The sequence below is a fragment of the Simochromis diagramma genome, unplaced genomic scaffold (assembly GCF_900408965.1).
Source record: "Simochromis diagramma unplaced genomic scaffold, fSimDia1.1 OVJJ01000685.1, whole genome shotgun sequence".
NCBI lineage: Eukaryota > Metazoa > Chordata > Actinopteri > Cichliformes > Cichlidae > Simochromis > Simochromis diagramma.
Genome location: NW_024387477.1, coordinates 15,888,603 through 15,916,123, shown reverse-complemented (window position 1 = coordinate 15,916,123; position 27,521 = coordinate 15,888,603). Strand labels below are relative to the sequence as shown.

Genomic DNA, 27,521 nt, shown 5'->3' with positions numbered 1-27,521 from the left:
ACTGTTAATCTCTTGTCCAGTGGTGTAAAGGTGAATAAGAAGCGTGAACTACCTGTGAGGAACTTCTTCATGCTTGCACTATGTGCCAATTTGACTGGTGTATGTCCAGAGTAGGTCGCCAGAGTTGGGTCTGCACCGTGGTTCAGAAGCAACCAGACTATTGGTAAGTTATCACTTGCTACTGCATCGTGAAGTGGGCTGAGGGGAAGAACAGACAAAACACAAAAGACTTTTAGCATTTGCACAACTTTACATTACACAGAAAATATTGAAGACTGTAGGACAATGACCTCTAACTTTAGTTATACATGCTGTTTCCAGGGGTCATGCTTAGATTTATTACAAAGGTTACACATATGACAAGCAACTCAAGAAGAGTCCTGCTAGAAGAAACTTTTGCAATGAAAGACCTCTGGGCAGATATTTTGAAGCAGTATCTAAATACTTTAACTTCAATGGTCATGAGGACATAAAAATGTCATGTAGACAATCCCCAGTTTAATCTTAAAAAATTACTAATATGCCCCAAATTAAGTCTTTAAAAAGCTTATCTTTAAATAGGTTTTTAAGAAACTTCCACCACCATCTTTTCTGTGGTTGAATCTCATTTCAAGATTTTTCAAGTAACACATCTCTCTATTATAAAGTCTCTGATGAAAGCCACTGTCATGCTGCCTGAAGCCTCACCGTGTTCCATCCTGAGCACTACAATTGACATCTGCACCATTGTTCAGCAGCATCTGGACAATCTGAGTCCAGCCCCGGGAGGACGCCTCATGGAGAGCTGTGTAACCGGCATTATCACGCCGATTGACCTCCCGGATGTCCTTTTCGAGACAATACTGGACTACGTCCTGCAGAACACCGGAAGGAAAGATAAACTGTCAGATTATCATGCATTTTTTCCACTGATGTCAAAATTCCTGTTACCAGTAAACGTGTCGGGTTGTACCTGATAGCCCAAGCGCGCAGCACGTTGCAGCAACGTCTCCCCTGCATTTTTATTGACAATCAGCCGGCGAACCTCTGGCGGAACGGGCCTTTTGGTCGGAGAATCTGGACCGCTGCTTCTTCCTGACGAGCTTTTCTTTTTAGATGGAGAGGACGGCAAACTTTTTGGAGCTGGTGATGGGCTAACTGGTACTTTTGCATCAGCTCCATCATCATCCAAGGTGAGGGAGGCGCTACTCTTGCCCAAACTGCAGCGTTTGGTCTTATTCTAAAACACAGATTTACTGATTAGAGAACTTCCAGCTGCCATCACAAACGTGAGAAACATAGATTTCAATCAGGCCACAGGGGGGCACTGTAAGCTTGTATATCCATTGTACCTTGTTTCTATCAACTATGCATGATCTGTGATGGGCTATCCTCCCACAAGCAGCATCGGCAGCTTACCTTCGGCTCATCACTGTCACATAGGTGTTTGCTTTTGCACTTCCTCTTCCCTGAAGGCTTATCATTGCACTCTGGAGATTCTTCACTCTCCTGGTAGCGAACCGATCCTGAGCGAGTGACTGACGGTCTCTTGGGAAGAGGCTCTGGACTGGGGGCAGCGGGACTCGGACAATGTTCCACCTGTGGAACTGTAATGGCAAATTAGACCTGCCGTTATACTGAGTGGTAGACAGGAGATACACCAACAATCCTAATCTTTACACACCACTCATTTATCAACACTGCACTGATGCAGCTTTGTGCTCATCCCCATCTGCCAAGCCTAACATGGAGAATGGAATAATTTAGGTGCTGATATCAGACTGTCTGGTACTTCCGGAAGCTTAGCCATCTTATCCACGTAAACAAGAAAACTGCTGTTTGCCAGCTACTCTACCCTGATTTTACAATCTTATGCTCAAATCTGCCATGTCCTAGCTTTTTCTCTACATATACACTCACGATGCATGTCATTTCCACACTAACAGATAGATGATGTGGATCTTCTGAGAGAAATATATAGATATAGACAGACAGACCCCAAGCTGGTCTCTGTATTATTGTGAGGTTTTACCTTACAATATAATACAAAACACCTTGATTTGGTGCTATAGATAAAACTGAATTTAATTGAATAGAACATATATTAAACATAGGAAAATTTTAAAATAATGACATCTGTAAATACATAAATAAATAATACCTGTGAGTCAAAATCTCAAGATTCAGACAGTTTTTTTCTACTTTTTCCTCAGTGGGACAGAGCTGCTCGATGAAGTTCAACTTTTTAACCATAATTTATTTGTGTAATTTCTTCAGAAAAACCAAACCAAGGTGATTCCTAACAGCTGATGGTTTTGCTACTCACCAAAGCCTCTCTTTCCATCATCTTGCCTGGAGCTGAACTAAACATGCCACAGATTAATTGCACAGTCCTACTGTATCATGTCAGCGAGAGGGAATATCATTATTAACATCATCCTCCCAGGCGCTCAGCTCTAGCTGTGAGCACAGATTCTCACCCTCACCTGCCTGCTCTCTACATCTTTAGTTTTCGAGGGGCAGCCAATCAGAAGAAAGTTATTGCAAAGGTAGCGGCGCTAAAACATCTTATTACTGCGAAAAAACAGCCAGAGACGCAATGTGAGCGGGTCCCAAGCAAAACCTTTGTGAACCTAAGTACTGAAGTGACTACCTATCACAGGGTATTAAATACGTTAGACGGTTACCTTGGCAACCGTAGACTGGAATGTCTGCTAGCGACCAGCTGTCAGCGACAACGCAGTGCACAACAAGCATGGACACAGCTTGAGTCTCCAAGCTAAGTGACAGTTTGGAGTCATTCATTCTTAAATTCATTAAACAGAAATTTCTTTCATGAACAATCTCAGAACTCAGGGAAAACCAGCATCGTCACCTGTGAGTAACTAAGTTATCTACGAATATGTGTATTTTATCTAACATTTACCTTAAATGCCATAACATCTGGAGGATTTTGGCTTTTTAAAGCTTTACTCAGCTCTATTTTGACCAAATAAATATTGAATTATAATGGAAGAAAAACATCAAAGCAACATGAATTGGTCATTTTTGTTACTTCTGTACTAAAACCAACCATCAGAAAAGATTAAAGTGAATACACAGCAAATTCGTTTTTTGTTGCTAAATTTATATGCATATGTATACTGACTACTTCACAGAGTAGAACGGAGCTTTACATTATTGTCTGTACCGATTCATTCATCAGATTTTTTTTTTTTTAAAGAATGAATAATCACTTAGTCTATGAAACGTCAGAAAAGATGACAAATACTCGTCACGAGCCAACAGAGCCAAATGTTTTGTCGCTTTTTATGGTCAGCAGCCAAAAAAGGATTAATGTATAATGGTATTAAAAGAGAATGATTCAGGCTTTTTTGTGAGGCTGTTTCTAACTGATGTTTTATGTGCTTGAAGGACTAAAAAACAAGTAACAATAATTTTTATTTTCAATTACACTTCTGACTATTTTCACTGATGTTTTTGAAAAATAAATGAATTAAAACAATTAATAATCTAAATAGCTGAAAATAATTTTTTAGCAATTAAGTAGTCAGTTGATTAACTGATTAAATGCCTACTTACTACCGGTCATTTAGTGAGCTTTGGATTGCATAAAAATATTCAACAGCTGCTGTATTCAAATGTTGAACTTCATTGATTCTCAAGTCATTCTCTTTTAATACTGTAATATGTGAATCTTTTTTTTTTTTTAACCTTCTGACCAGGATAACTTTTAACTGATCTCTACCTTCTGGGACTCCGGCGTCCTTTATCAGAGAGTTAGATTCTTCGAGGTGTTCTCCATCTTCCAGCTTGTCTTTCTCTGTGATGTAGTCCCCAGTCTGATACTTCTTATTACGACATCGCCGACGTTTCTTACGAGATGGCGTATCGCCCTCAGCGCCAGATGTTTTTCCCTTGCCCTGTAGCGTACGTTCCGGCAGAGGATTTGATCGAGGCCTCCCTCTCGGACGGCGAACAGGTTGGGGCAGAGTCAGAGAGGGCGAAGGGGATATTGGGGGAGGAGGCATTGGCGGCGGTGGAGGGGAGGGCGTCGCAAAGCCCCAGAGGTCAAGTCGAGCGTCATCAACTCGCCGCCGCCTTCGCCTCAGTCTTGGGAAGGAGCACTCTGTGGCTTCGGCCTCCTTGGTGGATACGGCGGGACTAATGAGAGACGCTGAAGTCTCCAAAGTCTGAGGACTGCTATCTGGAACTGATTAAATCACATCTGATTGTTACATTCACACCAGACTCTATGCTGAGAGTAAGACTGAGACACTGACTGCAGGTTACTCAGCTCTAAAACTGAAACTGAACCCAGAGTAATCAAACCATATACTACAACAAAACTTTTTTTTAACCAAATAAAAGTATCATTAAATTTACATTTTTGTAAAAAATGTAAAAGCTATAGGATTAAGGAAGAAACAAAGACTCTACCTGATTTGTTGCAGGTTTGCTGCTCGGCCTTGCTGGGACTGATCTTTTCCCTTGGAATCGCCTCTTTAGTTGGAGGGGAAGGTTTTCCCGCTGACAGACTCTGCTCCAGCACAGGTGCACATTGTTTCTTCTGCAGAAATACACAGGGGACAGAGTGAGCACGCTCTATTGGAGGTTATTGATCATGAGCCTCTCGTGGTGACAGAGAGCATGCAAGAGACTCACAATAAGCCCTCGAAAGTGAAACCATCAGTCATAACTTAATAATATGAAAGGGAGCTCTGAATAGCCTTTTCGCTCTTTAAACTCTTAAAAGACGATTGCTACCTTAAATATTTCTTCAGATTTAACCAAAGAGAAATAATGAGAGTAATAGGAATTAATAATTTACCTTCTTTTTAGGGGACACTTTGGTTGGAGTATTTTCTGTCTCTTGCTTTTTCCTTCTTGCAGCCTTCTGTAATGCATCTGTTGGAGATTTCTCTTTTGCTGGCTTCTTAGGACTGTTCTTCTTTTGTTTGACGGCAGCAGCTTTTGCTTTGGTTGGCGACTCCTCTTTGGTTCCGTTTGTTTTCTTCTCAAACTTGTCGCCTCCCCCTGCACACTGGCCTGTAAGAATAGATGCAGCCATGCCCTCCAATTTGTCACCAGGAGGACTCTCTGACGGCCCACTTTCTTTCCTCAATATCTCCCCCTCTAACACCTGGGCTAGTTTACTCTCCATCCTGTTCCCATTTGTTGATGCACTGCTCCCGTAGAGATGAGACTGGCCTGCGGGCTTTGAGGAGCCTTGCTTCACCTGAAGTCCCATGTGCTCTCCCTGACTGGTGTGCATGTCAGTGTTATTCTCCAAAAGCTCAGCAGCATTTGCCTTGTCATGTCTTTTCATAGCTTGAGTGAAATCCCCTTGAGATGGTGCACTAGGCCACTTTTCCACAGACCAGCATGGTGGGTATTCAAAAGTAGAGGTATGCTTAGATTGTATGTCTTGATTTCCCGCGAGTGGATTCAGACCATCAGCTTTTCGTGATGCAACAGGCGATGCTTGGGAATTACCTTCATCCGTCAGTGTTGTTGTATCAAGAGCTTGCTGCTTTACAATGGACGCAAGGTTAGACAGAGGAGACTTCATTCTCTCCCACTTATCATCCTCAGGTTTGGACGGGCTGTGATGGGCACTTGGAAACTTACAACTGTCTGTAACTGCGGTGCCCTTAGTCTTTGGAGATCCTTGTGTGATTTTTCGATGATTAGAAGAAGCTTGATGTGATGATGTGAGATGAGATGCCTGCTGCCAAGCTGGACTGACAAGGGGAGCAGAGTATGGTACCGCTGTTTTGCCAGGCCCACATTTCTGAGGAATTTGAGCATTGGTTGAGCTTAACAACGCAGTGGTTAGGGCTCCTTTTGAGGGACAGTTCTTAGTTATGGTTGTGCTGGTGTTTTTAACATGCTTGACACTGTGAGTGTGTTGGTTACCCTTCATCAGACAGGATGGCTTCTTTCCTCCTGTGGCCAGATGTTCTCCTTGGTCAATTATAGATATAAACTCCTGCTTTGCAAAACTCTGAAATTCATCCACAAACGTCCCTTTTCCATCTTTGCCCCTTAGAGTAGAAGCCAATATTGGACTAGCAACTCCCACATATGTACCAGGGATGTTTTTTATTGAATCTTGTGAAGATCCCTTACCCCAGGCTGGTTTGGCCTCTGGGATCTGGTGATTCTGAGACCTATTTAATTGCTTTTGATGAGATCCATTTCGGTGGGTGTTTGGTAAGATGGGGTATTGCAGAGCGGAGCCGTAATTTGCAGAATGAGTCTTCTTTGAATTCAGAAATTCTCTCTGATTTGACTCATTATTGTGGGATTCCATCATAGTAACAGGAGGGTCATTTAAGCATTTAGGGCGTTTTGATTTGGCGGACAAATCAAGAGGTACATCTCTTGATTCAACTGAGCAGACTGTGTGGTCGTCTGTTGCAGGAGGTGTGGTTTTTAGAGAGCCCATGGTTGTCTTATCTACGCTGTTGCTTTTCTCTACATGGTTCAGCATTCTGCTCTGTGAGGCGATGTTGGCCAGAGCAGAGCCACAGCAAATGGCAGCAGTCGGAGACAAGGTGTAGTGAGTGGGTGCAGCTGAAGTTAATGATGGGTGTTGCAATGGTAGGGCAATAGCTGGTGAGGCTACCACAGAAGCTAAAGATTTATGTTCTCCAACAGATTTAGCATTCTTACTTGATGCGTGGTTAGATCTGAGTTTTGAGGTCGACGTGCCCGTCTTTTTCTCTGCAGCCGGAGTCCGGGCCGCAGACAACGGGTAGGGATAGGTCCGCATGAGAGGTGGCCCAGCAACACCTGAGCTTTGAGGCTGGCTTTCTTTCTGAAACTGAGTGGCTGGGGCTTCTCTCAATGCTGCAATCTGACCTAATGCTGGTGGAAGATTCATTTTACAAAGTGGAGAGGAAAAATTTGCTGTGGGAAGGAAGGCAACAGGCTGGGCTGGTTTAAACATGGCAGAGCACTGAAACCCAGGTGGGACACTTTGCACAGATTGTGTTTGTGAATGGGATTTCTTATTGGATGTCACATTGCTGTGACAGGGGCTGAGTGAATCCTCCTGGCTAACTTTTACACCACTCGACCACTGAGGAGTGGGGAAGACCCCAGAACCATCAGCTTTGAGCTTAGAGGTTTCTGCTCTTTTGTCTGTTCTCTTTTCTGAGCTGGTGAGGACCAAGCCGGACATTGGTGCATTGTTGGGCAGTTGCGGTGGAGAAAGTTCGGGGCTGTGGTTGTAGTTGTCCGGGCAGGCTTTTACAGTCTTACAGTCTTTTGTTGGAGTTGTCTTATTTTGCTGACTGAGAGTAACATCTCCTCTGAACTCAGGGGGGAGCGTCTGGGGGGGATTTCCCACCATGCTAGCAGACGCTTTATTTGGAGCACTGATCTCTCTGCTCACCGTGCCTCCATCCCCTACATTCATTAGTGTGGGATCCACCTGAGTAATAAGAAAAGTTCATGAGGCCGGTGTTAATTAGATAAGAGGACAGGATGCGCTATTCAAGCAATACAACTTCAGCAGAAAAAAAAGCCAATTACCTGCATAGGTGTTTCTTTAGCACAACATGCCTTAGGGGGTATCTGCGTCAGTCAGGTGAGAGTTCTCCTTCAAATACAGTGATATGCTGCAAAACACACAAGAGAAAAAACATAAAACCACTTGCTGTGATTACTTCAGCACCGTTCTCCTTTCAGCTACAGAAAATATCTGTTCGACTAAACCTTCGAGAAGAAATAAGTAACTAACTTTGGGCAACTGAAAACTTCCTTTCTTTAAGATATGCTTGGAGTTCAGCTGTGTTACAATTTCCTAAGAACAAGGAGACAATCTAGAGCAGCAGAGAGAAGTGTGGTAAACTGATGGCACGTATTTGTTGTGTTATTCCCTTTGATTTTATTTTGTTGCACATAGGGGATGTAGAAAGCTGCCAGTGCTCATCCATTTGAAATGTGAACTCTCTTCACTAAAAGAACATTGTACATTCACTGCGTAAAATGAGATCTAATGCATTAATTGAAGCATAGAAGGATTAGGATCCAATGAAGCCTTGGCAGAGACACGTAAGAAACTACCACAAATGATGTCTTGATGCATTCTCGATCATCCAGGAAAGTAAATCTCCAAAAGTTGATTCTGTTCATCTGGACGTAGCGTTTTGTGGGAGAAACGTTTCGTCACTCATCCAAGTGACGTCAAAATCAAATTCTCATGACCATTGATCAACAACCACTGACCAAAACCCACTGATCAAAACCCACTGATCAAAGACCATAAGTACCATTCACAGAGAGTTGGGGAATGGCTGGGCCAGGACTCTGCAGTCTATTTACACCTACAGGCCAGTGGACACTCTTTCAATGATGAGGATGTTCACATCCTGGACAGGGAGGAACGCTGGTTTGAGCGCGGAGTCAAGGAGGCCATTTACGTGAAAAGGGAAAGACCATCTCTGAATCGAGGAGGGGGCCTGAGGGTACATCTTTCGCCATCTTACAATGATGTGATTGCAGCCATTCCCCAACTCTCTGTGAAAGGTACTCATGGCCATTGATCAGTGGTCTTTGATCAGTGGTTGTTGATCAATGGTCATGAGAATTTGCATAATTATGATTAAGGAACTGACCTCCCAGCCCATTGTTCCTTCACTGGGCTGGTTTCAGTCATTATGCAAATGTACTGTTTATAAGATTGGGGAAACCTGCAGTCAGCTGAGACTGAAGAAGTCACTTGGATGAGTGACGAAACGTTTCTCCCACTGAAAACGCTACATCCAGATGAACAGAATCAACTTTTGGAGGAGTACCACAAATGATCACCTCTTTCATGTTCCATTTCATTTCTGCAAGTTAACCTTAAATATGATGTACTCCTGAAACTTTTTATGTTGGAAATTAAAGGAGATGGTTTTAATCCTTCTGACAACCTCCCTGCCACAGAGTCCATATCATACAAAATATCACATCATACAAAAAAAGAAAATTATGAGAAACCATCAAAGTTTTTTTGAGCCAAAAAGTTGAATCGTGTTCAAATAATTATTACTGTCTTCAGTAATAAAAATGGGCATAACAATTTCTACGTCTACATGTTCACTGGAGGTTCTCGCTCAAGCTTGTGACTTTACAAAATCGTCCTGGTTGAACACAGAGGAGGTTTCCCCTTCAGCAGGTGTACACAATAGGAACAATAATACCGAGCCACATCTCTCAGGTGTTTTCAGTCTCATTGCCACAAAAGCAAGCACCTGGCCATGCAAACTGCCTTTACAAACATTTGTCAAAAAATAGGTTGTTCTAAAGAGTTCAATTAATTTGAGAGTGGTACTGTAATAGGATGCCATCACTGCAACGAATGTGAAATTTCTTCCCTCCTAGACAATTCACAATCAACTGTAAGTGGTATTATTGCAAAGTGCAACTCGGCCACCATGTACAACTACACTATGCAATATGTCATCAACGCTCTACTCACTCAGTAACTGCAGAGCTCAAAACCTCCTTATTTGACATTAACATCAGCACAAAAACTGTGCCAGAAGCTTCATTAATAAGCAAAAATATCTATTACACTTGAGAACATCAAGGGGCAATTAGCAAAAAAAGTGAAAATTATGTAGGATAACATGTGCTAACTTTAATGCAGCCTGGGCATACATGCGCATTAGGGGAAAATGTGCAAAAAATAAATATCAATGCTAGATTAGACCTGGAATCAGCAAAATCTCAATATTACAAGATTGGGATAAAAAAAAAAAACATGAATGGGATACCCCTAGTTTTTACTGCAGGAGCCCAGTGAGAAATGCTTTTAACAGTCACTTCAAATAGAGGCTCTTCCTAAGGCGACCCAGGGCCTGTCCCCAGCAGGCTCATTCAGTAATCCATGAGGCAATCAGCTGTTACTGCTCAAATGATCTTTTGTTAGAGCCGACATCAGTGTGTGTGTTTTGTGTTGATTAAGTCATGCACACCCGCGAGTGACAAGAAACGAGCAAAGGTTTTTGCATGTGCGCATATAGTTAATGATTATGCATAACTGGACCAGTTACTGGCATGCAGCCTTAAATGCTCATCAGCCAGATTTAATGACCAGACAATCCCACTCACTGCTTTTCTATTGAAAACTCGCACAAGACAAGTTAAAAAGCACTGATGGCCATACACACGATTAGGAATTATAATTAAAGCGTGAATCAACTTCATATCATATAAGTACACAGCTTACACTGGGGACACACGCTGGAACTGACCCTAGTATTTACTGTAGATAGAGGTGAGCGCAGACGAGCGCATCTGCAAGCAAATGAGACGACTACAAAAGGGACTGTGCAACAAGAAAATCTGTGCCAAAGCTTTGGGGGGAAATGGAAATGCTTCACCCTTGAATCAGTGAAACATAACGAAGATGATGCACATAATGACTGACAAGCCAATCTCTGCTGGAATCTGCGAGCACGACTGAAAAAAGGGAAATCCAGCGATGCAGATGCCGCTGTGTGCAGCGACGGTCTGCATACATTACCGTACAACAGTTGCTTACAGCTACTTTGTCTTTGTGCTGCGATCGCGGTCGACTCCGCCACTAAACATTTGAATTCATCCGCTCTGATGTAGGCCAGTAAATATATGCAGCAGTCCGCGCATACGCACACAGACAGCCTCACACACACACCGTGGACAACACAAAGTCGAGCCTGGGAGAAAAGAGAGAAAGAAAGAAAAAGCCTTTGAGGAAAAACAGCCGCGAAGAAGCCAAATTGTTCCGATGTAGCCTACTTCCACCCGGTCAGCTCGCTGCCCAGCCCACGTACACGGCACAAAAGACACACGTTCCCAATGTCACATCTGAAAAGTGCACAATAACAACACATGCCCACTGAAGCGTTAGGGCACCCCGAAAACAACACGTTTACCTCTGTTATAATTATCAGCAAGAAAAAACTCTGGAGAGCTCCGGGTCGCTCCCTCCTCTCTCTCTCGCTGGAGATGGCGAGCAGTCACCATAATGAGAGAATGGCAACTGGCTCTCAGGTGATCGGTCCATCCGCACACAAACACGGGCGCAAACTGAGCAGACAGGCTGTCTGCGTCTCTGAACCTCGTCTAAATAACCCGGAGAGGATGGGATGGAAAGGTCCAGAGATGAAAGACAGATGTTTGAGGAAAATATAGCAAAGTGACACGAGAGATTCCGCTCCTGTCTAGTGGCTGCCTGGGCTACGACGTAGGAGCACACAATGTGTCACATCTCCCCCTGATAAGGTAAGTGAACATCAATGCGAAGACGCGGGGAGAACAACGGGAGAGCCAAACAAACTAAACTCCTGGCCCGTTTCATCAGCCTACAAAGTAACCCTGCCGGTAGACGTTTTTACAAACAAATAATCCGTTTCTGCCGCTGATAGCACAGAAAACTGGAGGCGCAGACTTACTGGCAGATAAGTGTGTGTGGGGGGGAAGAAAAGTAACCAGCAGGAGAACGACCATAGGGGTGGGTGGCACAACTTATTGTGCGGCTGGAGTGGCCATGAAAAGGGGGCAAACAATATATTTAACTCCGCTGACCACCACTACCACCACCACCTCCAGCAACGTTAGGCTTTCCAGCTTCCCTGCGCAGCGGATTCTCCGCGAAGCCCTCGCAGCTCTCCCGGCGGTTTGCATGTTGAGGCAAGCTACTGTTATTTATCCCCGACCTAATGCGAAGTGCTCCCGTCCCTCTTATCGGCCCTTTGGCGGACCGACTGAGCCACTTCGGCGTGGAAAGGCATTCATCAGAGCCCCCGACCCACCGAGCCTGTCCTCTGCTCTCCTCTCCGGCCCCTTTCGGGCTCTCTCTTTCTACGCAAAATACTGAATAGTCCCCAAGACAATCAGCTGTAGGGATAAAAAGATTTCTAATGACACAAACAGTTACGAACCTGCTCGTCCAGATGGCATGTGAACCACCGTGCAGGCACGACTGTGATACGGCCGTGTCCAGCCTTTCGCCTCTACAGTCCGCGGCTGCTCACTGATCTCGACGGTTTTCGGTCCTAAAAGTCCGAGGGGCTGGGGGAGGGAGGAGGGGAGGGTAGGAGAGGGGGGGTCGCCAAGACGGTCCGTTCCGTATCTCCAGTCTCCAGTCTGGTGTGAGAGAGAGCGAGAGAGGGGGTGGGGGGGAGCAGAAGGGTGCACGGTGACAGCATGGGAGATGTAGTGCTCGGCTATCCACGCCCAGGATTAAACGCTGGAGAGGCAGGGAGCGGTGAGGACTGCAGGTACCGGCATGCAACGCGAGCTCCAGCCGCTCAAGGGGAATGGGGGGGATCGCGACCAAAAGAGTGTAACGGTGCGCTAAACTGAAAAGGCTTATCGGGGTAACGAAGTAATAAACCTCGTTTAAAAAAACAAAAACATTTTATTCAAACCCACAACAACAACAAATTTAGCCCCGAGTATCGCTGGATGTCCGTGCGCGCCTGGGTGTCAGCCGGGTCAATTAACAGTCAGCTGTGGATGATGGTTTCTAAACGGCCACAATATGAATTAAAAAAAGAGTGGGAGAGGTTTGGGTCCGTTGCAGGGGAATTAACGCGAGGAAGAAAGACTCCGGGGTGTTGGAGGCTCTCCAGTTACATGCTGTAGGCTGCAGACTGGCGGACTATAGCTGGGAGAAGATGTGGAGGAGAACGCTTTACTTTTTTCCTTTTTTTTTTTTTACTGGATTCTTTTGAAATAGATACGCATGAAACCTATGATCCTCACATACATTTTTTTGTTATTTGTGACGATACCATGCATCCAACCTTACCAGTGAATGAGATTAAGCTTCCAGCACTGACCTCTGTCAGCTCAGCTCAAACCCAACTTTTTCTTGCAAGCTCTTTTGGAAATTTTACACCTGTGTTTTCATCGTGTTTAATCGAACTGATTTTAAACTATCTGCATAACTATTTTCACATTGCTTTACAAACCAAAAGTGGTGTTATTAAAGTGCTGAGTTAGGATTATTCACATCAACAATTTGCTCGCAGATGCTTGCTCTCTTTCATAGAAAACACCAAGAACACAACTCATCATTCTTCTTTGCAAATTTACTTCCTTTTTGCCATGCACAGTCACCACATGTATTATGCTGAAAACATCCCAACTGAAGCATGTGATTTTTATTATTATTAATATTTTATGTGACACTTGGAATGAGCCAGTCCAGGCCTCATGCTGTGAAGCAATTCTATAAACACGGCCGCTAATAAACATTTATAATGAATATATGAACAAACAGAGTGCCATTCCCTCAGCGGTGCCTCTTCAGTTCCCTGTCATTCACCTCTTGCAGTGCTGTGTGTCAAAATCACATTTCCTGTTACTATCAGGTCAGCTCAGGTTTTAACTGGATAGAGAGAAGTGGTTTTAAGACAAGTTCAAGGCATAACTACAATATGGATGAGGCTTGGGTTTTGAATGTTAATGTTAGCCCTCAGATTTCTTCTCTGTATAAAAATCCAGACAGCTGACCCAATGCACAAGGACAAGAGCCTACAACCTACTGACAACAATCCAAACATGCTTAATATAGAAGCCACACTGTGTTTAACACAACCGAAGAGGGTCAGGATACAAAACAAGACACGTTATTGCAAAGGTAATATCATCTACAACCTTCTCTAGAAGGTTGTGTGCCTCATTTGTAATAGAACAAAATCCCCATTCGTTTACAACCATTTGTAGCCTGTTGTGAATTGGAACAAGTTCACACTGAAACATGAGCAGCCTCCTCCTTCTCTGACTGCAGGGAGCTGGATATCTGTCGACCACCAGCTCATGTGTGCAGTTATGAAGTGAATGACAACACATCTGCAGCTTCCATTCAAACAAAGGCAAACAAACAAACAAACAAACAAAAAAAACCTTAAAGTTTCAACCCAGCCTGTGGAGCAGGAGGTTTACACTTGGTCCTGCCCGATTCTCTCCCCTCAAAAGATAAACAACCACAGGATATTTAGCCCTCTCACTCCATAATCACATTTTGGCTCAGTAGTTAAGCGGTACAGGTTACCCTGCTGTAATTAGGCCACTTGTCTTACCTGAATCCTGAAAGCAGCGCAGGCCTGCTGTTTACAAGGGTATCCGCTCCTTTAGGCCAACAAATTTCCTACTTTTCTGAATACTTGCGATGGTGAGGAAATAACCGTGCACGCATACACACGGGGGGACCCTGACATCGTCGCGCCACTGAAAAAGAGTTTGTTTACTACCATGCACGATCTGTGTCGGATCCTGACCAGCACGGCGGTGCAGGACAAACGATCGCGTCCATCCGCCGAGAGCACCGCGAGCAGAAACTACTTCGCTGCTGCTCTCCTATCGCGGAGTGGATCGGTGTGTGAGAGCCTCTAACATGCCCTTCGCCATTCGCTCAGTAATGGCTGCGTGCAGGCAGCCAAATCGTTGACAGATGGCCAAACGTGAAATTGGGAAACAAAAAAAACGCCGATCAGTAAAAAAGAAAGAAGGAAAAACGGAGGAAGAACGCCGAAGAGGACCGAGCATAAAGCACGAGTATCACAAAGTCGCCTGCTGACACATCGCATTGTGTCTGAGTCGGGGTAACCCGGAGACCTCAACGACCGCGCAAGAGCTATCCCGGTAGTGGCCGGCCGCTCGGCGCTTCACCAATTATAGACGAGTTGGGTTCACGGGCTGCACATCGGACATCTGAGGGCTTCAAAAAAAAAAAACTTGTTATACGTGCATTTGTAAATCAGTCGAGCAGGGATGTAGCAGTCCGCACATGCACTATGACAACTGCGATATAGATGAAGGCACGTTGTTTATATCGAAGGCCCGATCTCTTTTTATGAAAGAATACACCGTCTTCAAAGTGGGCATTCACAGTCATCTATCTGTGAGTCATATTGGAGATTATCGACCCTACCTATTTAGGCCGCCATGCTCTCCAGCAGCGACGAGGATGTCCCGTCTGAGTTGGTGGTTCACCTGGTCAGTGTTGAATGTCGAGGCTGGGAGGATGGAAGAATAACGCGCTTGAGTGAAAATCAAGCGCATTATTCTTCCATCTTGGTCTAAGTAATGAATTATTCCACAGCGAACGAAAGGAGGAAGGCAGCCGATCACAGAAACAGTCAGGGGTGATGTTCTTATTTTCCAGGTTAATGGATGGCCCGATGCGCCGTCCACATCGCCTTTTAAATCTGCCTGAAATTAAAACATATCTCTTTGCCTTCAGTTACCGTGTCCGCGTTTGGGTAACCGACTGCATCCACTGCCGGCACGCTTGGACTGCACACTCAGATGTCATCTCGACACACAAGTTGGCTTGTCCATAGGCTACATGTGACACGATCCTACATAATGCCGTGGGATAACAGCGAAACATCTCCGCAACTACAGGCTCCGGTAGCGGCTCCCGCAAGACAGCGACAACTAGAAAATGCAGATATCCAGGTCAAAGTTTGGCAGAGTTTTGCTCGCCCTCAATAGCATTGTGCAATGCCCCCTTTAATGCCCCCTGCTCGCCCGTAACGCCTTTGTTATTAGTAATCGCATGGTATTGCACCGTCTTACCTTGCGCTCCGAGCCGTCTACAGCCACAAAGCCTTCACACACAGCGCAACAAGCTATTGTTGTCTCCACGGTGGCTTCGCTGCGGGTCCGGGGATGTGATTTTGAAGTAGAATGAATACAGTATGTAATTTTGGCTTGTCCTCGCGATCTTCCCTTATTGCCAGTTTTCGGTCTGCAGCAGCTGGAGATGAAAATCGCGCACCCTGGGTCCTAGCGCCGGGTAAAGCCCTACAGGTGAATAACAAACACGCTGGGTGCTCGGTGGGCTTGAATCTTTAAATGAACGATCCTCGGCGAGTCAGACATACAGTCCTTATAAAGCAGCTTCTCACAGCAGATTTAGATGTTCTGCTTAGAGGCCACTTAAAAAAAGAAAAGAAAAAGGTGTGATCTAAATTTTGATTAAGCGTGTCTTCAAGTCCAATTAAGCTGCCCACGCATTACTTTAACATTCTAATGATGGTTTAGCGTCAGACCCGTGCAGCCCAATTAATCACGGCACGCTGCAGTCTCCTACGAGGCCATCCAGCTCACTGCAGATGTGCAAAAAGAAGTAAAAAGCCAAAAATCAAAGTGACCAGTTTTCACTGTAAAGGTTCATTCATTGTTTGTTAAAACGTAGCCACTTACATGAAGTGTAAATACAAATGTCACAGGATTGTGACACACATTTTCTTTGCCACTGCTGCACAGTTTACCCAATAAGTTTTTACATGTTTAGCAGTGGGGACAAAATGGTTAGAAACTACCTTTACTGGTGGGCTTTATATTTGCTGATATTAGCTCACAGCAGATATACCGCAACTGCAATTTCAGATGCTAAATACTGAATACTGTTTATGTCGTGTCACTGTTTCATGGTCTGTCCATCATTTAAAACATCCTATACTGCTCGGGCTGTAGCCTTACCATTCTGTGTGGTGCTGTAAAATAAAGGTATTGAGTAATACCTTTTCTAGAGCGAGTGTTAATATGAATCTGCTAAGGCAGGAAGCTTTGGACACGAGTTAGACAGCCTATATATATTTCCTGTGTGAATGAAATATCGTAGTTCAGATGCAGTCTCTAAACAACAGCACTTGAGGGCAGTGAGTGTTATGATGAATCTGCAAACTGATACAGCATAATACTAAAAAGGTTAAGGGCATACCATATTATTCTAACTGTAACTGTTTAACTCCACACTGGGTGGCATTTGTTACATGCCGCACCTCCCTCTCTCTGCCAGTTCACTGTCTCTGGATTGTGAACAGATGAAGTAACAAAACCAAAAAAAAAAAAAAAGAACCAAAATATGCACAAGCAAGATGGAGGGCCTGTGTCCTAAATGTCACCCACACAGGCTAATAAAGAGTCTGACATCATCTGTAGATATGACGGCCAAAAGTTTTGCTTTACAAACCAAACCTGTGGATAAATATATTGTTGAGTTACTACTGACTCACTTTAAAAGTCTTGAAAGAAGCTCACAGAGGCTAATTAAAAACAGAAATAGCTTGTTCTCTTGGCAACATGACAGACAAGACAGAATAAATATTACAACAGCACAAATATAGATGTTAGAAAAATAAAGTTTAAAAAGCAAGTGATTGAGATTCACATAACACAATGTCTATTTTATTTCAGTTAACAAATTCATTTTAGTTAAATTCATTTAAAGCATTTTACTGCATTGCTATGCCTGGACCTCCCAAAGGGCCAGAAAGGTCGGGACATCCAGGCAACTTATTAGAGGCTATAAAAGTAGCTTAAGTCAGTGAACAAATCATCACTGCTGTTAAAGTACCACATTTTCCAGGATACAAACCTTCAACGGATCAAAACTTAACCAGTAGGTAAAGCGCTAAAAGCGAACACAAGCGAAAATGGATGGATTGAATGTGTGTTAGTGGAAGTTTATGATATAGGGCCCGTGGTCTATTTGCCAAATGAGGCTTGTCTGCAGATTTAGGAAGGAGACATACTTCTTTTTCTTGAAGAGAGGAACTGGGGAGCAGTACCTGAGATCTTTCATAAAGGATCTGACCGAGCAAAACTGTCAGCGATGCTATAAAAGCCTCATCAGACAACTGCTACACACACTGCACAGTAGGACAGCTGTCTGTGCCAGTAATGGCCACTGCTTCCACTGAATGCATGTTCACACAATTATCTATTTAGGGGACTGACTGCAGGCTAACCTGAGCTGGTTATTTTTTAGACACCATCATATCGGTTAAATTGTAAGCCCAAATACAAAATGACATACATGCTTACTGCACATGAAAGCTTTAGGATTTCACAGTTTAGATTTTATCTGCCCAGATTTTGAGATATCTGACTGATAATGGACAGTCTGGATGATCTAAAGACCTTGCTGTGAGCAGTTGTCACTGAAAATACACAACTTCACACTGATGGACAGAGTCTATGGAAACTGCTGACAGTGACATCTAAGAATTATCCAGAGTAAGTGGGACACTGCAGCTGATTTTTTAAAAACACATTTTATATTAATATGCATCATTTTGGGATGGGGGACCTAAAATTTAACAAGAAACACTAGCACAACATCCGCAACCCACAACACTAGGGCTAAATGAAATGTTCTTGAGCAATTCTGACAACCCGACACTTTATGCCAGATGTTCGTGTGGCATGTGATCAATTTAAGGTGTTTCATGGGGAGAAAAGACAAATAGACAAGAACATAAAAGGAAGATGATTCAGAATGAGAAAACCGTAGATGTCGCTTATAGATATGGCACAAACTTTCGACTGAGACATAGACGGCTCTGCAGGTCACACTCTCCAGGGCTCCCGGTCTACAGTCACTGGAATCATGCCTAAGTCCGAGAAGATGACCATCAAAATGGCCACAGGCATCTAACAGCAAATGACATTGCTTGTAAAACTGGGAACACGCTGCAGAGATTAAAGTCCAACTGAAACAGCAATTTAGTTCCAGTGACTGATTTTCAAGATGGTACAACATCTGCATTGGTCTGCACCAAATCAGGCCGTCTACTCTTGATGGCGGGTACACATTATTGTGTAGAAGAAGATTAGGAGTAAATTCTTTCACCCGCTTGAAGCTTACATTTTTCTAATCAGTTATGATTGACTCAAAGCATCACAAACCTTTTATACAAGACAGCTGTCACTCTGTTAACAGACCGGTCTGCAGCGTAGCACTACACGCTTCACTATAAATCACACAAGTGCACTGCATCAAATAATTATCAGTTTCAGTTTCACCTCTATGTGTCCACATTCTCTCTGTTTATCACAAGTGCATTTGTGATTTCAGTTTTTTATGGCCGGCCTCTTTCTGTTGTTAGAACACATCATCATAAAGGAAGAGCTTCATCCACACATCCATGCATTCTCCTAACTATTTATCCAATTCAGGGTCACTGGGAAGCTGTAGCCTATACCAGCTGTCACTGGGAGAGAGGTGAGGTATACCAAGGTCACATCCCCAGTCTATCATAGGGCTAACATAGAGACAGATAATCATTCATGCTCACATTCCGACCTACAATAATCACCAAGTATGTGGACTTTGTGAGGAAGCCGGAGTCCATAACAGAACCCACACAGATAGAAGATACTCTCCCCAGAAAGGAAGGCTCTATATAGCTGCCAGATTCAAACCTAGGACCTTGTTGCTGTAAGGGGGGGGAGAGAATAGTTTCATTGCCATGCTGTCTTCAATACAAATATATCCAAAATGCATTGTTTTCAGTCCTGTGTTAAAGGCATGCTTTGGAATATTTGACCACAAGTGACACTACGGAGCAATATGCTGATAAATGTAAGCTACGTACAAGACGCCCTGTGGAGATTTCTTGTAAACAAACAAAATATATATTTTTTTACATTTAACATTAACACTAAGCCAATTTTAAAGTATTTCAAATCGAGCACTGTTTTGATCCATATCTGCTCACTGGCAAACATATTCCAATCTTTTGTTTATTTCAGGACTCAGATTGCTCTCTCGCTTTGTTCTAAGGCCCCTGGTTTGAACCTTATGGTCGGCTGCGGCCTTTGTGTGTGAAGTTTGCGTGCTTTTCCTGTGGCAATGTGGGTTTCCCCTGGGTATTCTGGTTTCCACTCACTGTGAAAGTGTTTTTACCTGTCTCTGATCTAGCCCAAAGTCAGATAGGATAAGGTCCAGCCAGTCATCCTTGTCCTAAGTGCTTCAGAAAAAAGCTACTGGCCTTCTTTTTATAACGTTCATGAAGACATTCTGATCTGAAAGGCTTCTTTAGTTCTAAAAGGTGATATGAGTCCCAGGTATTTAACCTTAACTGAAGTTGTCACCTTGGAGGTGATACTGACCCACCCAGTCATCCAGTGAGTCTTTAGGGTGACATGAGCCAAGGTGTGAATTCTCTGTGAGACAGTGCCACAACCTGCCATTGTGTGAGTCATTAAGGTCACATGGGTCAAGGTGTGAATGGGGGTTGAATTGCCTCGGAAGGGATCGTAAGACTGCATTATAAAAGGGCTGATAGTTTGTGGCATCGGTCAGTTTCAGACGTATGCAGATAGCCCCCTTTACCTCTCACTCCCGCCGTTTGTCTTCCCTGCCCAAAATTTGAACATTTGTATCCTGAAAGGAGCGTCCCTAACAGGAGTTTCCTTGGCAGAGAGTACTGATGATTTAAACCTTCTCTCACTGTGATCACATTACTTGTAAATATAAATCTAAAATTACAACACAGACCTTACTTTTAACTTCTGTGTATCTTAATTTATTTATTTTTAGAAAATTTTGCTGGTGCAACTCTCGGCAATAATCCAATTTTTTTTTTTTAAAGTTGCAGTTTATTACAAGTCCAAGAAATGGCATTTGGAACTGCCTAGCATCAATAGTGGACATGTAAGTACATGCAGATATGTCCTCATTTGACAAAAAACTTGGTCCCAAACCTTGATCCTGTTTCATTCCACGCACTATTAAGGTGATTGACAGCTGGTGAAGTTAAAATTCAAGCCAAAAAAGAAGCAATTTTAAATAATCTTTACAAATGTGCTACAAAGGAAACAATGCTTTCAGTATCTCTGTTTGACACCAGAAACACAAAATGTCCTTTAAAATGAACATAGCTCTAAGATAATTCAATCTGATCTATAAATGGAAATTAATATAAGACTTAATTTCAAAATTGTACATAGGTGAGATAAGCCAATTCCTATATACAGAGTACATAGGAAATGGCTTAGCTGACCCTTTTGCCCAGCATTTTAAACATCTGTAACTGCTTAAGTAGAGGACATATCCACATAAAATTTTCAGGGATGACTAACACATTTGACGTCTGTTAAAAACTGAAACCAAATCTGTTTGACGACAATTTCGTCCTATGACTAACTATGAGCATCGATTCCACTAGATACATTATAGCTTCAATAACAAAACTGCATCAATTGAATGTTCATGGTCCAGAGTAACAGAGCCCAGCAATGGTGCCCTGGATGTTCTATCACTTGAGAAAACTTTGAAAAGTGCATCATATAATGTGGGATAAATAGCTATAACAACTCACAGCATTTTTTAACAGTCATGAATTTGGAGCCTCTGGTGTACTTCTAGGGTCTTTGACTCAGAAAGTATGCGTATTATGAAGGTAAAAATTCAGTAAATTAAATCATTCCGAAGCACGGTACTGTGAAAGAATGTTTGTGGGGTCTAAACACTGAGTAAAGCTGTTTTAATGCATCCATTTAACTCGCTGATGAATTTTAGCATCGCTATTGCCCCAGTTAGAGTCAACACACTTTCTGGATTCCTCCATCAGCTGATGAGGAGGTCATCCAAATGAGTGAAGATGTAGTGAATGGCTACGGATAGTTAATGGATCCTCACCACCTTCTGCAGCACTTGTTGGACACGCAGCTGAACACTTTCTCTGTTGCACTCTGCTGCCACAAGGACACGTACAAAAAGTCTTCACCAAATCATCAGATTTAAGGCACTTATTATATTATATTTACATTTATTGAGCTCTTAACTTATTGTTTTTTCTATTTAAAACTTTTCAAGCTATTTTCTTTTGTGATACTGTACACATGTTACTGAGCTAAGTTGCTTTTCATGTTTTAGCTGCTTTAACACAGTGATTTCTCATTTGGGGGATAAAGATTTTTTTTTTTTAAATCTTACATACATACTTTAAAAAAAACCCTGCTCATTGTAAAGAGGTCAGGTAGGAAATTTTATAGAAAATTAATATTTATAAGACTGAAATTGTTTGAAAATGACTATTTAAAAACTGTTAAATAGTCTAGGCTACAAGGTGTTTAGATGAATAACTCTATTTACTTTACAAGAGAGTTTAAACATAAAAAAAACAATTTTTATTAAAAAAGTTCTTTTATGAAAGGTAATTCTGCTATCTTATTTGAGTTTTGTGTCATACTTTAAGTTTCTATCAGACAAAGATAACACACTGGGATTCAGGGAACTGAGCAGAAAATGTAAGCAATTTAAGCTTTTCAGTGTTTTTAACAAAATAATTTAAAATATCTCCTTAGCAATTTAACTTTTAACTTCCAAGTTTACTTTGTGATACTGTATGGCCTGTCTAGCGTCATACACAGATACCATTTGGTCAAATGAAGTCTGTGGCACAGATCTAGCATGTCTTGCATTTTGATCCTGCCCACATATGAATGTATATGATTAATTCTGGCCTGCTGTGTTGGATCAGTGAGAATACAAGCTCTGGCTGGCTCTCAAGGTGTGCTATTGTACCCCACATGATAAACAGACGCAGCTGTCATCCCCACGTTGTTCAGCCAGCCTGACTCCCCTTCCCTCATTGGCACCGAAGAAAGCTGGAGTCAAAACAGCTAAAAATGGAAGAATGAGATGCTGAGGCGATTTCAAGAGGCCAGCGAAAGGAAAAACTCTGGAACAAATAACTTATATTGTGCATGATTGAAGATCAAGTCATTGCAAAGAACATAAATATGAATACATATTTCAGACCCCACAGGAGCATAAAAAAACAGGAGGGACCGGCCATTTGAACAGAAGCCTGATTGAGGAGCCTCACCAATCAGCAGCAAACACACTTATCACAATTTAGCAAGAGGATGAGAGCGCTTAGGAATTTATATTTGAACCCTCTGATGGGCACCTCTGGAGCTCTCGAGATGAATAATGCACAATAGATACAACAGATACAGATAAGCAGGACAGCGTTAAGAAAGCTAGACTGCTTCTGCTGGACATGTTTAAATACCCTGCTTGTTGCTGCTCTCTGCCTCGTTATTCTGCTTGTCTAAATGTCACATACAGCCATGTGTAATGATTAAACCTGCTAAGTAGTGTAAATATTACAGCATTAAATGTGTGTTTTTAACACATGGCCAAGGTAAATAATAACTTTCAGTGTGTCTGGCTATCAGTTAGTCTTTGATCTAACATCGTGCCTGCTTCCTCTTTTCACAATACACTGAAGTACAGTTACAGTGTTCAGCTATGTGGCAAAAGAGGTTTTCAAGACTGGAATCACATGTTTGAGCAACAAACACACTTGAGCCATGCTAGCCGGATAAGCCAAGAGTGCTTCCTAAGCTAGAAACGCTAATCCTGACTTGGTATGTTGTTAGTTCATGCAGTCGGAAGGCTGGACACACGGACAAATGGAGGCGACTCGCCCCGCTCGATTATTTCCAGCTCACAAGTAGCAGCTCGGTGCTAGCTACCATAACGTGTGATCGGTCAAACAAGCAAAAAGAAAAGGGGGGCTCCACTGGCGCTGGAACTAAAAACAGCAGCAGCTAGGTTAGATTAGGACGTAGTTAGGTTAGTATCCGAGCGAGATGACTTACTGGGAGAGACTGACACTCATCGTCACTTTGTCTAAAAAGCAGCGAAGCGCAGGGAACCGCTTGAAAGAGCAGCGAATACCAGCGGACTCTCGAAGCGGCTTTCCTTCATCATATTGGAAAAACAAGCAATTATTAGCCACGTTAGATGTATCGCGTATTCTTTATTATGCTACACTTCGGAAAGGACAATCAGCTGGTTCCATAGTGTAGCGGTTATCACGTCTGCTTTACACGCAGAAGGTCCTGGGTTCGAGCCCCAGTGGAACCAGGAATAATTTTCTGCTTCGAAACTGAGTGGAAGCCTCTGCAGTAGGTAGGTTACTATGCTGATAAATTATTAAAATGAAACTAATGTACACTTACTCTATACTTCTAAAACTTTGCAAATATACAAAGTTCAGGCTGGACTCCACTTAAAAATAAATAGCGATATTCTCTGAATGGCAAAAAAGCATATATGAAGCAAGGGTAACAGGACAACCTGTCTAAAGACTAACAGGTTGTCCTGTTACTCTTTGAAAATAGGTAGGTCTTCTATACGTCTGTCTTTCTGACCTATTCTGGCCTAATGTGTCCACTTGTTGGCCGTGATATGACCGAGTTGAGTGTGTAAGTTTCTTGTTGGTGTGAGATTATTTACACTATAATGGTGAAAAATACTGGTTTGAAAGGCTACCTGTAAATTTTCTTTTTAAGGCCCCAACAGGCCCTACAGAAATATGATTCTGCAGTGTCTGGATGAATAAGTGATGGGCAAGAGGAAGCTACACACCACTAGTGGATGGTTTTGTGCCGTGGTCTAACAAGAATCATGTTTCTAAATGTAAATAACAGCAGAAAGGTGGGGATCAACTTCAGAAGGAAGAGGAAGACTACATGGCCTGTGTCTATCCTGGGGTAAGATGTTGGCGTGGTGGACGACTACAAGTAACACATCGACAACAGGCTGAACTAGAAGAGGCTGTATACAAGAAGAGGGTGAGCAGGCACTGGCTGGAAGGTGGACACTTCTAAAACTGCAGTGGACAGGAGGTCACTTAACAAACTGCTTTCTATCTGGGATAATTCTAACCACCCTCTACAAGACTTACTGGAGAACCCTCTCTACCAGACCAATTCAGCTCTGCTGCCACGAGGACAGAAACGGAAAACCCTTCATACCTCAGGCAATAACTACAGTACAACACGTGTAAAGCAGAAAATCATCTGAATGTTCTGTATGCTCATTTAGACATTTTATTTGAATCCTATGTGGTAACAAAACTTTATTTACTGAATTTTAGAATTTTACTTTTTCTTTGTTGATTCTGAAATGCTTAATTATTATAATTTTTAATGCTATTATCATTGTTGCTGTTTTTATTATTGAAGTGGTGTAACAAAAGAATTTCCCACACCTGAGATAAATATAGTATATTTTATCTTATTGTTATCTTTTAACAGCATTAATTTAGTAATTAGTATTGTGATTCTGCAAACACATACCTACAAAAACTCCCATTAACTCCCATTTCTCAAGACCATATTTTCAGTGTCCTAAACTGAATCAATCATCCTTTTGGCAAAACAAGTTTCACCTACTTAGACACAATTTGCAGATCCTATTTAACTGTATTTCAAAATGATAAACATGCGATCACTCCCTAAACACATTTTTCCACAGTGATTCGCATGCAATGCATAACTTCTAATAACACGAGGCAGAAGTAGATATCAATACAGCACAGACGTCATTTATCAAACACAACGCAAAATTTTTCTGAGGTAATTAAACTGCAACAAGACAGTTTAGAGGACTCAGAAAGCAAGCGAGAGCTGAAGGTTGATACCAATAACTGGTGAAAGCAATGTGACGTAAAGGAGGAAGAAGTAGGACAATGCGGAAGAACAATATCAAAAATAGTAATTTAAGTAGAACTGTGAGACCATGGTTTGACATTAAATGACAGCCCATATGAAAAGAAACTTCTAGACTTCATTAGACTTCCACTCACATCATTAGGTACAACGTTTCAGCTGTTCGTTAACACAAATATTTAACTGGCAAATCATATGACACCGACTCTTTGCAAATCAAAACAACCTGCTGAAGTTCAAACAAAGTATCAGAATGGGCAAGTAAAGTGCTTTAAGTGACTCTGACTGTAACTCTGACACTCTGGTTGTTGGTGCCAGACAGGCTTTTCCTTCAGAAACTGCTAATCCACCGGGATTTTTCCACAGAATATATCTCCAGAGTTTACAGAGAATGATCCAATAGAGAGGAAATACCCAGTGAGTGGCAGTTCTCTAAGTGATGTTGATGCCAGACGTCACAGGAGAGTGACCCGGCAGCATTAGGCTGATAGGAAGGCAACAGCAACTCAAATAACCACTCATTACAATCCAGGTATGCAGAAGAGCATCTATGAAAGTTTTTCCATATTTCCCACACTTACAGGTTTTAAATCATCAAACAAATTTTAAAATTAGACAAAGATAACCTGAGTAAATACAGACATTTAATGATGATTTCATGTATTTAAAAAAAAAAGCTATCCAAACCTAAGTGGCCCTACGTGAAAAGTAATTGCTTGTTAAACCACTTGACAGCAACAACTGCAATCAAGCATTTGCAATAACTGGCGATGAGTCTTTTACATCGCTGTGGAGGAATTTGGCCCTATCTTATTTGCAGAATTGTTCTAATTCAGTGACACTGGAGTTTTGAGCATTACTGGGCTGTTCACAGTCATGTCAAAGCATCTCAATGTGATTGGATAGCCAGACCTTGATGAGGTGACTTCAAAATCTTAATTTAGCTTTTTTTTTTTTTTTTTGAGCCACTCAGAGGTGGAGGTGTGCTTGAGGTTCAGGGCACAAACCGACTGCAGGACATTTTCCTTCAGGATTTTCTGTTACAGAGATGAATTCAAGGCTCCATCAATTACAGCATCCCGAAGCAGCAAAGTGGCTCCAGACCATCACACTAACAGCACCAAAAAAGTTCAACTTTTGTTGTCTTTTGGCAGCCTTTGTGTTCTTTTTGGTCATTAATGGTCTTTCCTATTGTTGAATCATGAACACCGACCTTAACTGAGGCAAGTGATGCCTGCAATTCTTTACATGTTTTTCTGGGTTCTTTTGTGATCTCTGGGATGAGTCGACAATGTGCTCTTGGAGTAAATTTGGTAGGTTGCTCTGGTTAAGGTTCACCACTGTTCCAAGTTGTCTCCATTTGTGGGTAATGGCTCTCACTGTAGTTTGCTGGATCCTGAATCCCTAGAAACTAGTTTGCAACATCTTTGTAATAGATGCCAATGACTTTGTTTCCCTTCAGTTCTTGAGTTTCTTTAGATTGTGGCATGATGTGTTGCTTTTTGAGATCCTTTAGCTTCTTTCGCTTTATCAGACAGCTTCTATATAAGTGACTTCTTCATTCAACAGGTCTGGGAGTAATAAGGACTGTGTGTGAACTAGTGTAATTGAACTCAGGTTTAAAAAAAAAATTGTGGCTATTTACAGTTCATTCATGATTTCACAGGAAGTGCAGTACCTTTTTCACACAGAGGCAGGTAGGTTTGGGTAATTTACCCCTCCCCCCAACAACAATGGCTTGTCTCCCACGCTGGGAGTTTTGTTTTTCTCTGGGTTGTTGCACTTATTACTATTTTAATTATACTTTTTAATTAATGAAATAACAGGATAAAAATAATATTCAACAGTTTAAAGTATCTAAGGCTGCTTTTGCATTCTTTTACTGTAACCCATTAATTAATAATAACAATTAATAATGGCAACAGGTGTGTGATTATCCAGGTGCACCAGAAATTATACGTTACGACAGTTTTACTACATAAAATAAAATGGAAATAAAACAAAATAAAATAGTTGAACAAATAATAATTAATAATCGCTGACAATAAAGCCTCGCTATTCAGTTAGCCAGGTGTTGCCAGTTTACTATCAAGTCCTATAATAACCCTCAACCGTTATAAAGTAAGCCGTTTTTAATTAAAGAATCACTCACCAAACCTCCTTCTTCTTTGCCTACAAACAAGTGCTAATACTTATAAATAAAAACCTTTTTCAATACGTTAGGAATGGTTGCGCTGCTGGGATTTTAATTTGGCCTTTTCCCCACCCAACCCCCTGCCCCC

The 27,521-nt window shown here is 42.3% G+C and overlaps 1 protein-coding gene and 1 non-coding gene across 8 annotated transcripts in view; one reads left to right on the top strand and one right to left on the bottom strand.

Annotated features, from left to right (window-relative positions):
- bcorl1 (BCL6 corepressor-like 1) overlaps positions 1-27,496 on the bottom strand; it is a 34,492-nt gene extending 6,996 nt beyond the window's left edge. For 2 of the 7 annotated variants that reach the window (XR_005693797.1, XM_040015190.1), the window contains exons 1-9: positions 11,904-21,748; positions 7,522-7,607; positions 4,811-7,420; positions 4,420-4,549; positions 3,728-4,192; positions 1,399-1,586; positions 953-1,219; positions 688-854; positions 53-198 (exon numbers count right to left, since the gene is read on the bottom strand). Coding sequence is in view for 6 of the 7 variants with exons in the window: in XM_040015190.1 (XP_039871124.1) it covers positions 53-198; positions 688-854; positions 953-1,219; positions 1,399-1,586; positions 3,728-4,192; positions 4,420-4,549; positions 4,811-7,420; positions 7,522-7,527 (3,979 nt within the window). In the remaining variant the exon portion in view is untranslated. Of the gene's footprint in view, positions 1-52; positions 199-687; positions 855-952; positions 1,220-1,398; positions 1,587-3,727; positions 4,193-4,419; positions 4,550-4,810; positions 7,421-7,521; positions 7,608-11,903; positions 21,749-23,382; positions 23,491-27,391 lie in introns of those variants that run through there. The other 5 variants (XM_040015196.1, XM_040015195.1, XM_040015192.1 and 2 more) reach the window with 5 other exon arrangements.
- Positions 23,578-23,650, top strand: trnav-uac. Its single transcript has one exon. It is a non-coding gene; the product is annotated as a tRNA-Val (tRNA).
- Positions 27,497-27,521: the final 25 nt, after the last annotated feature.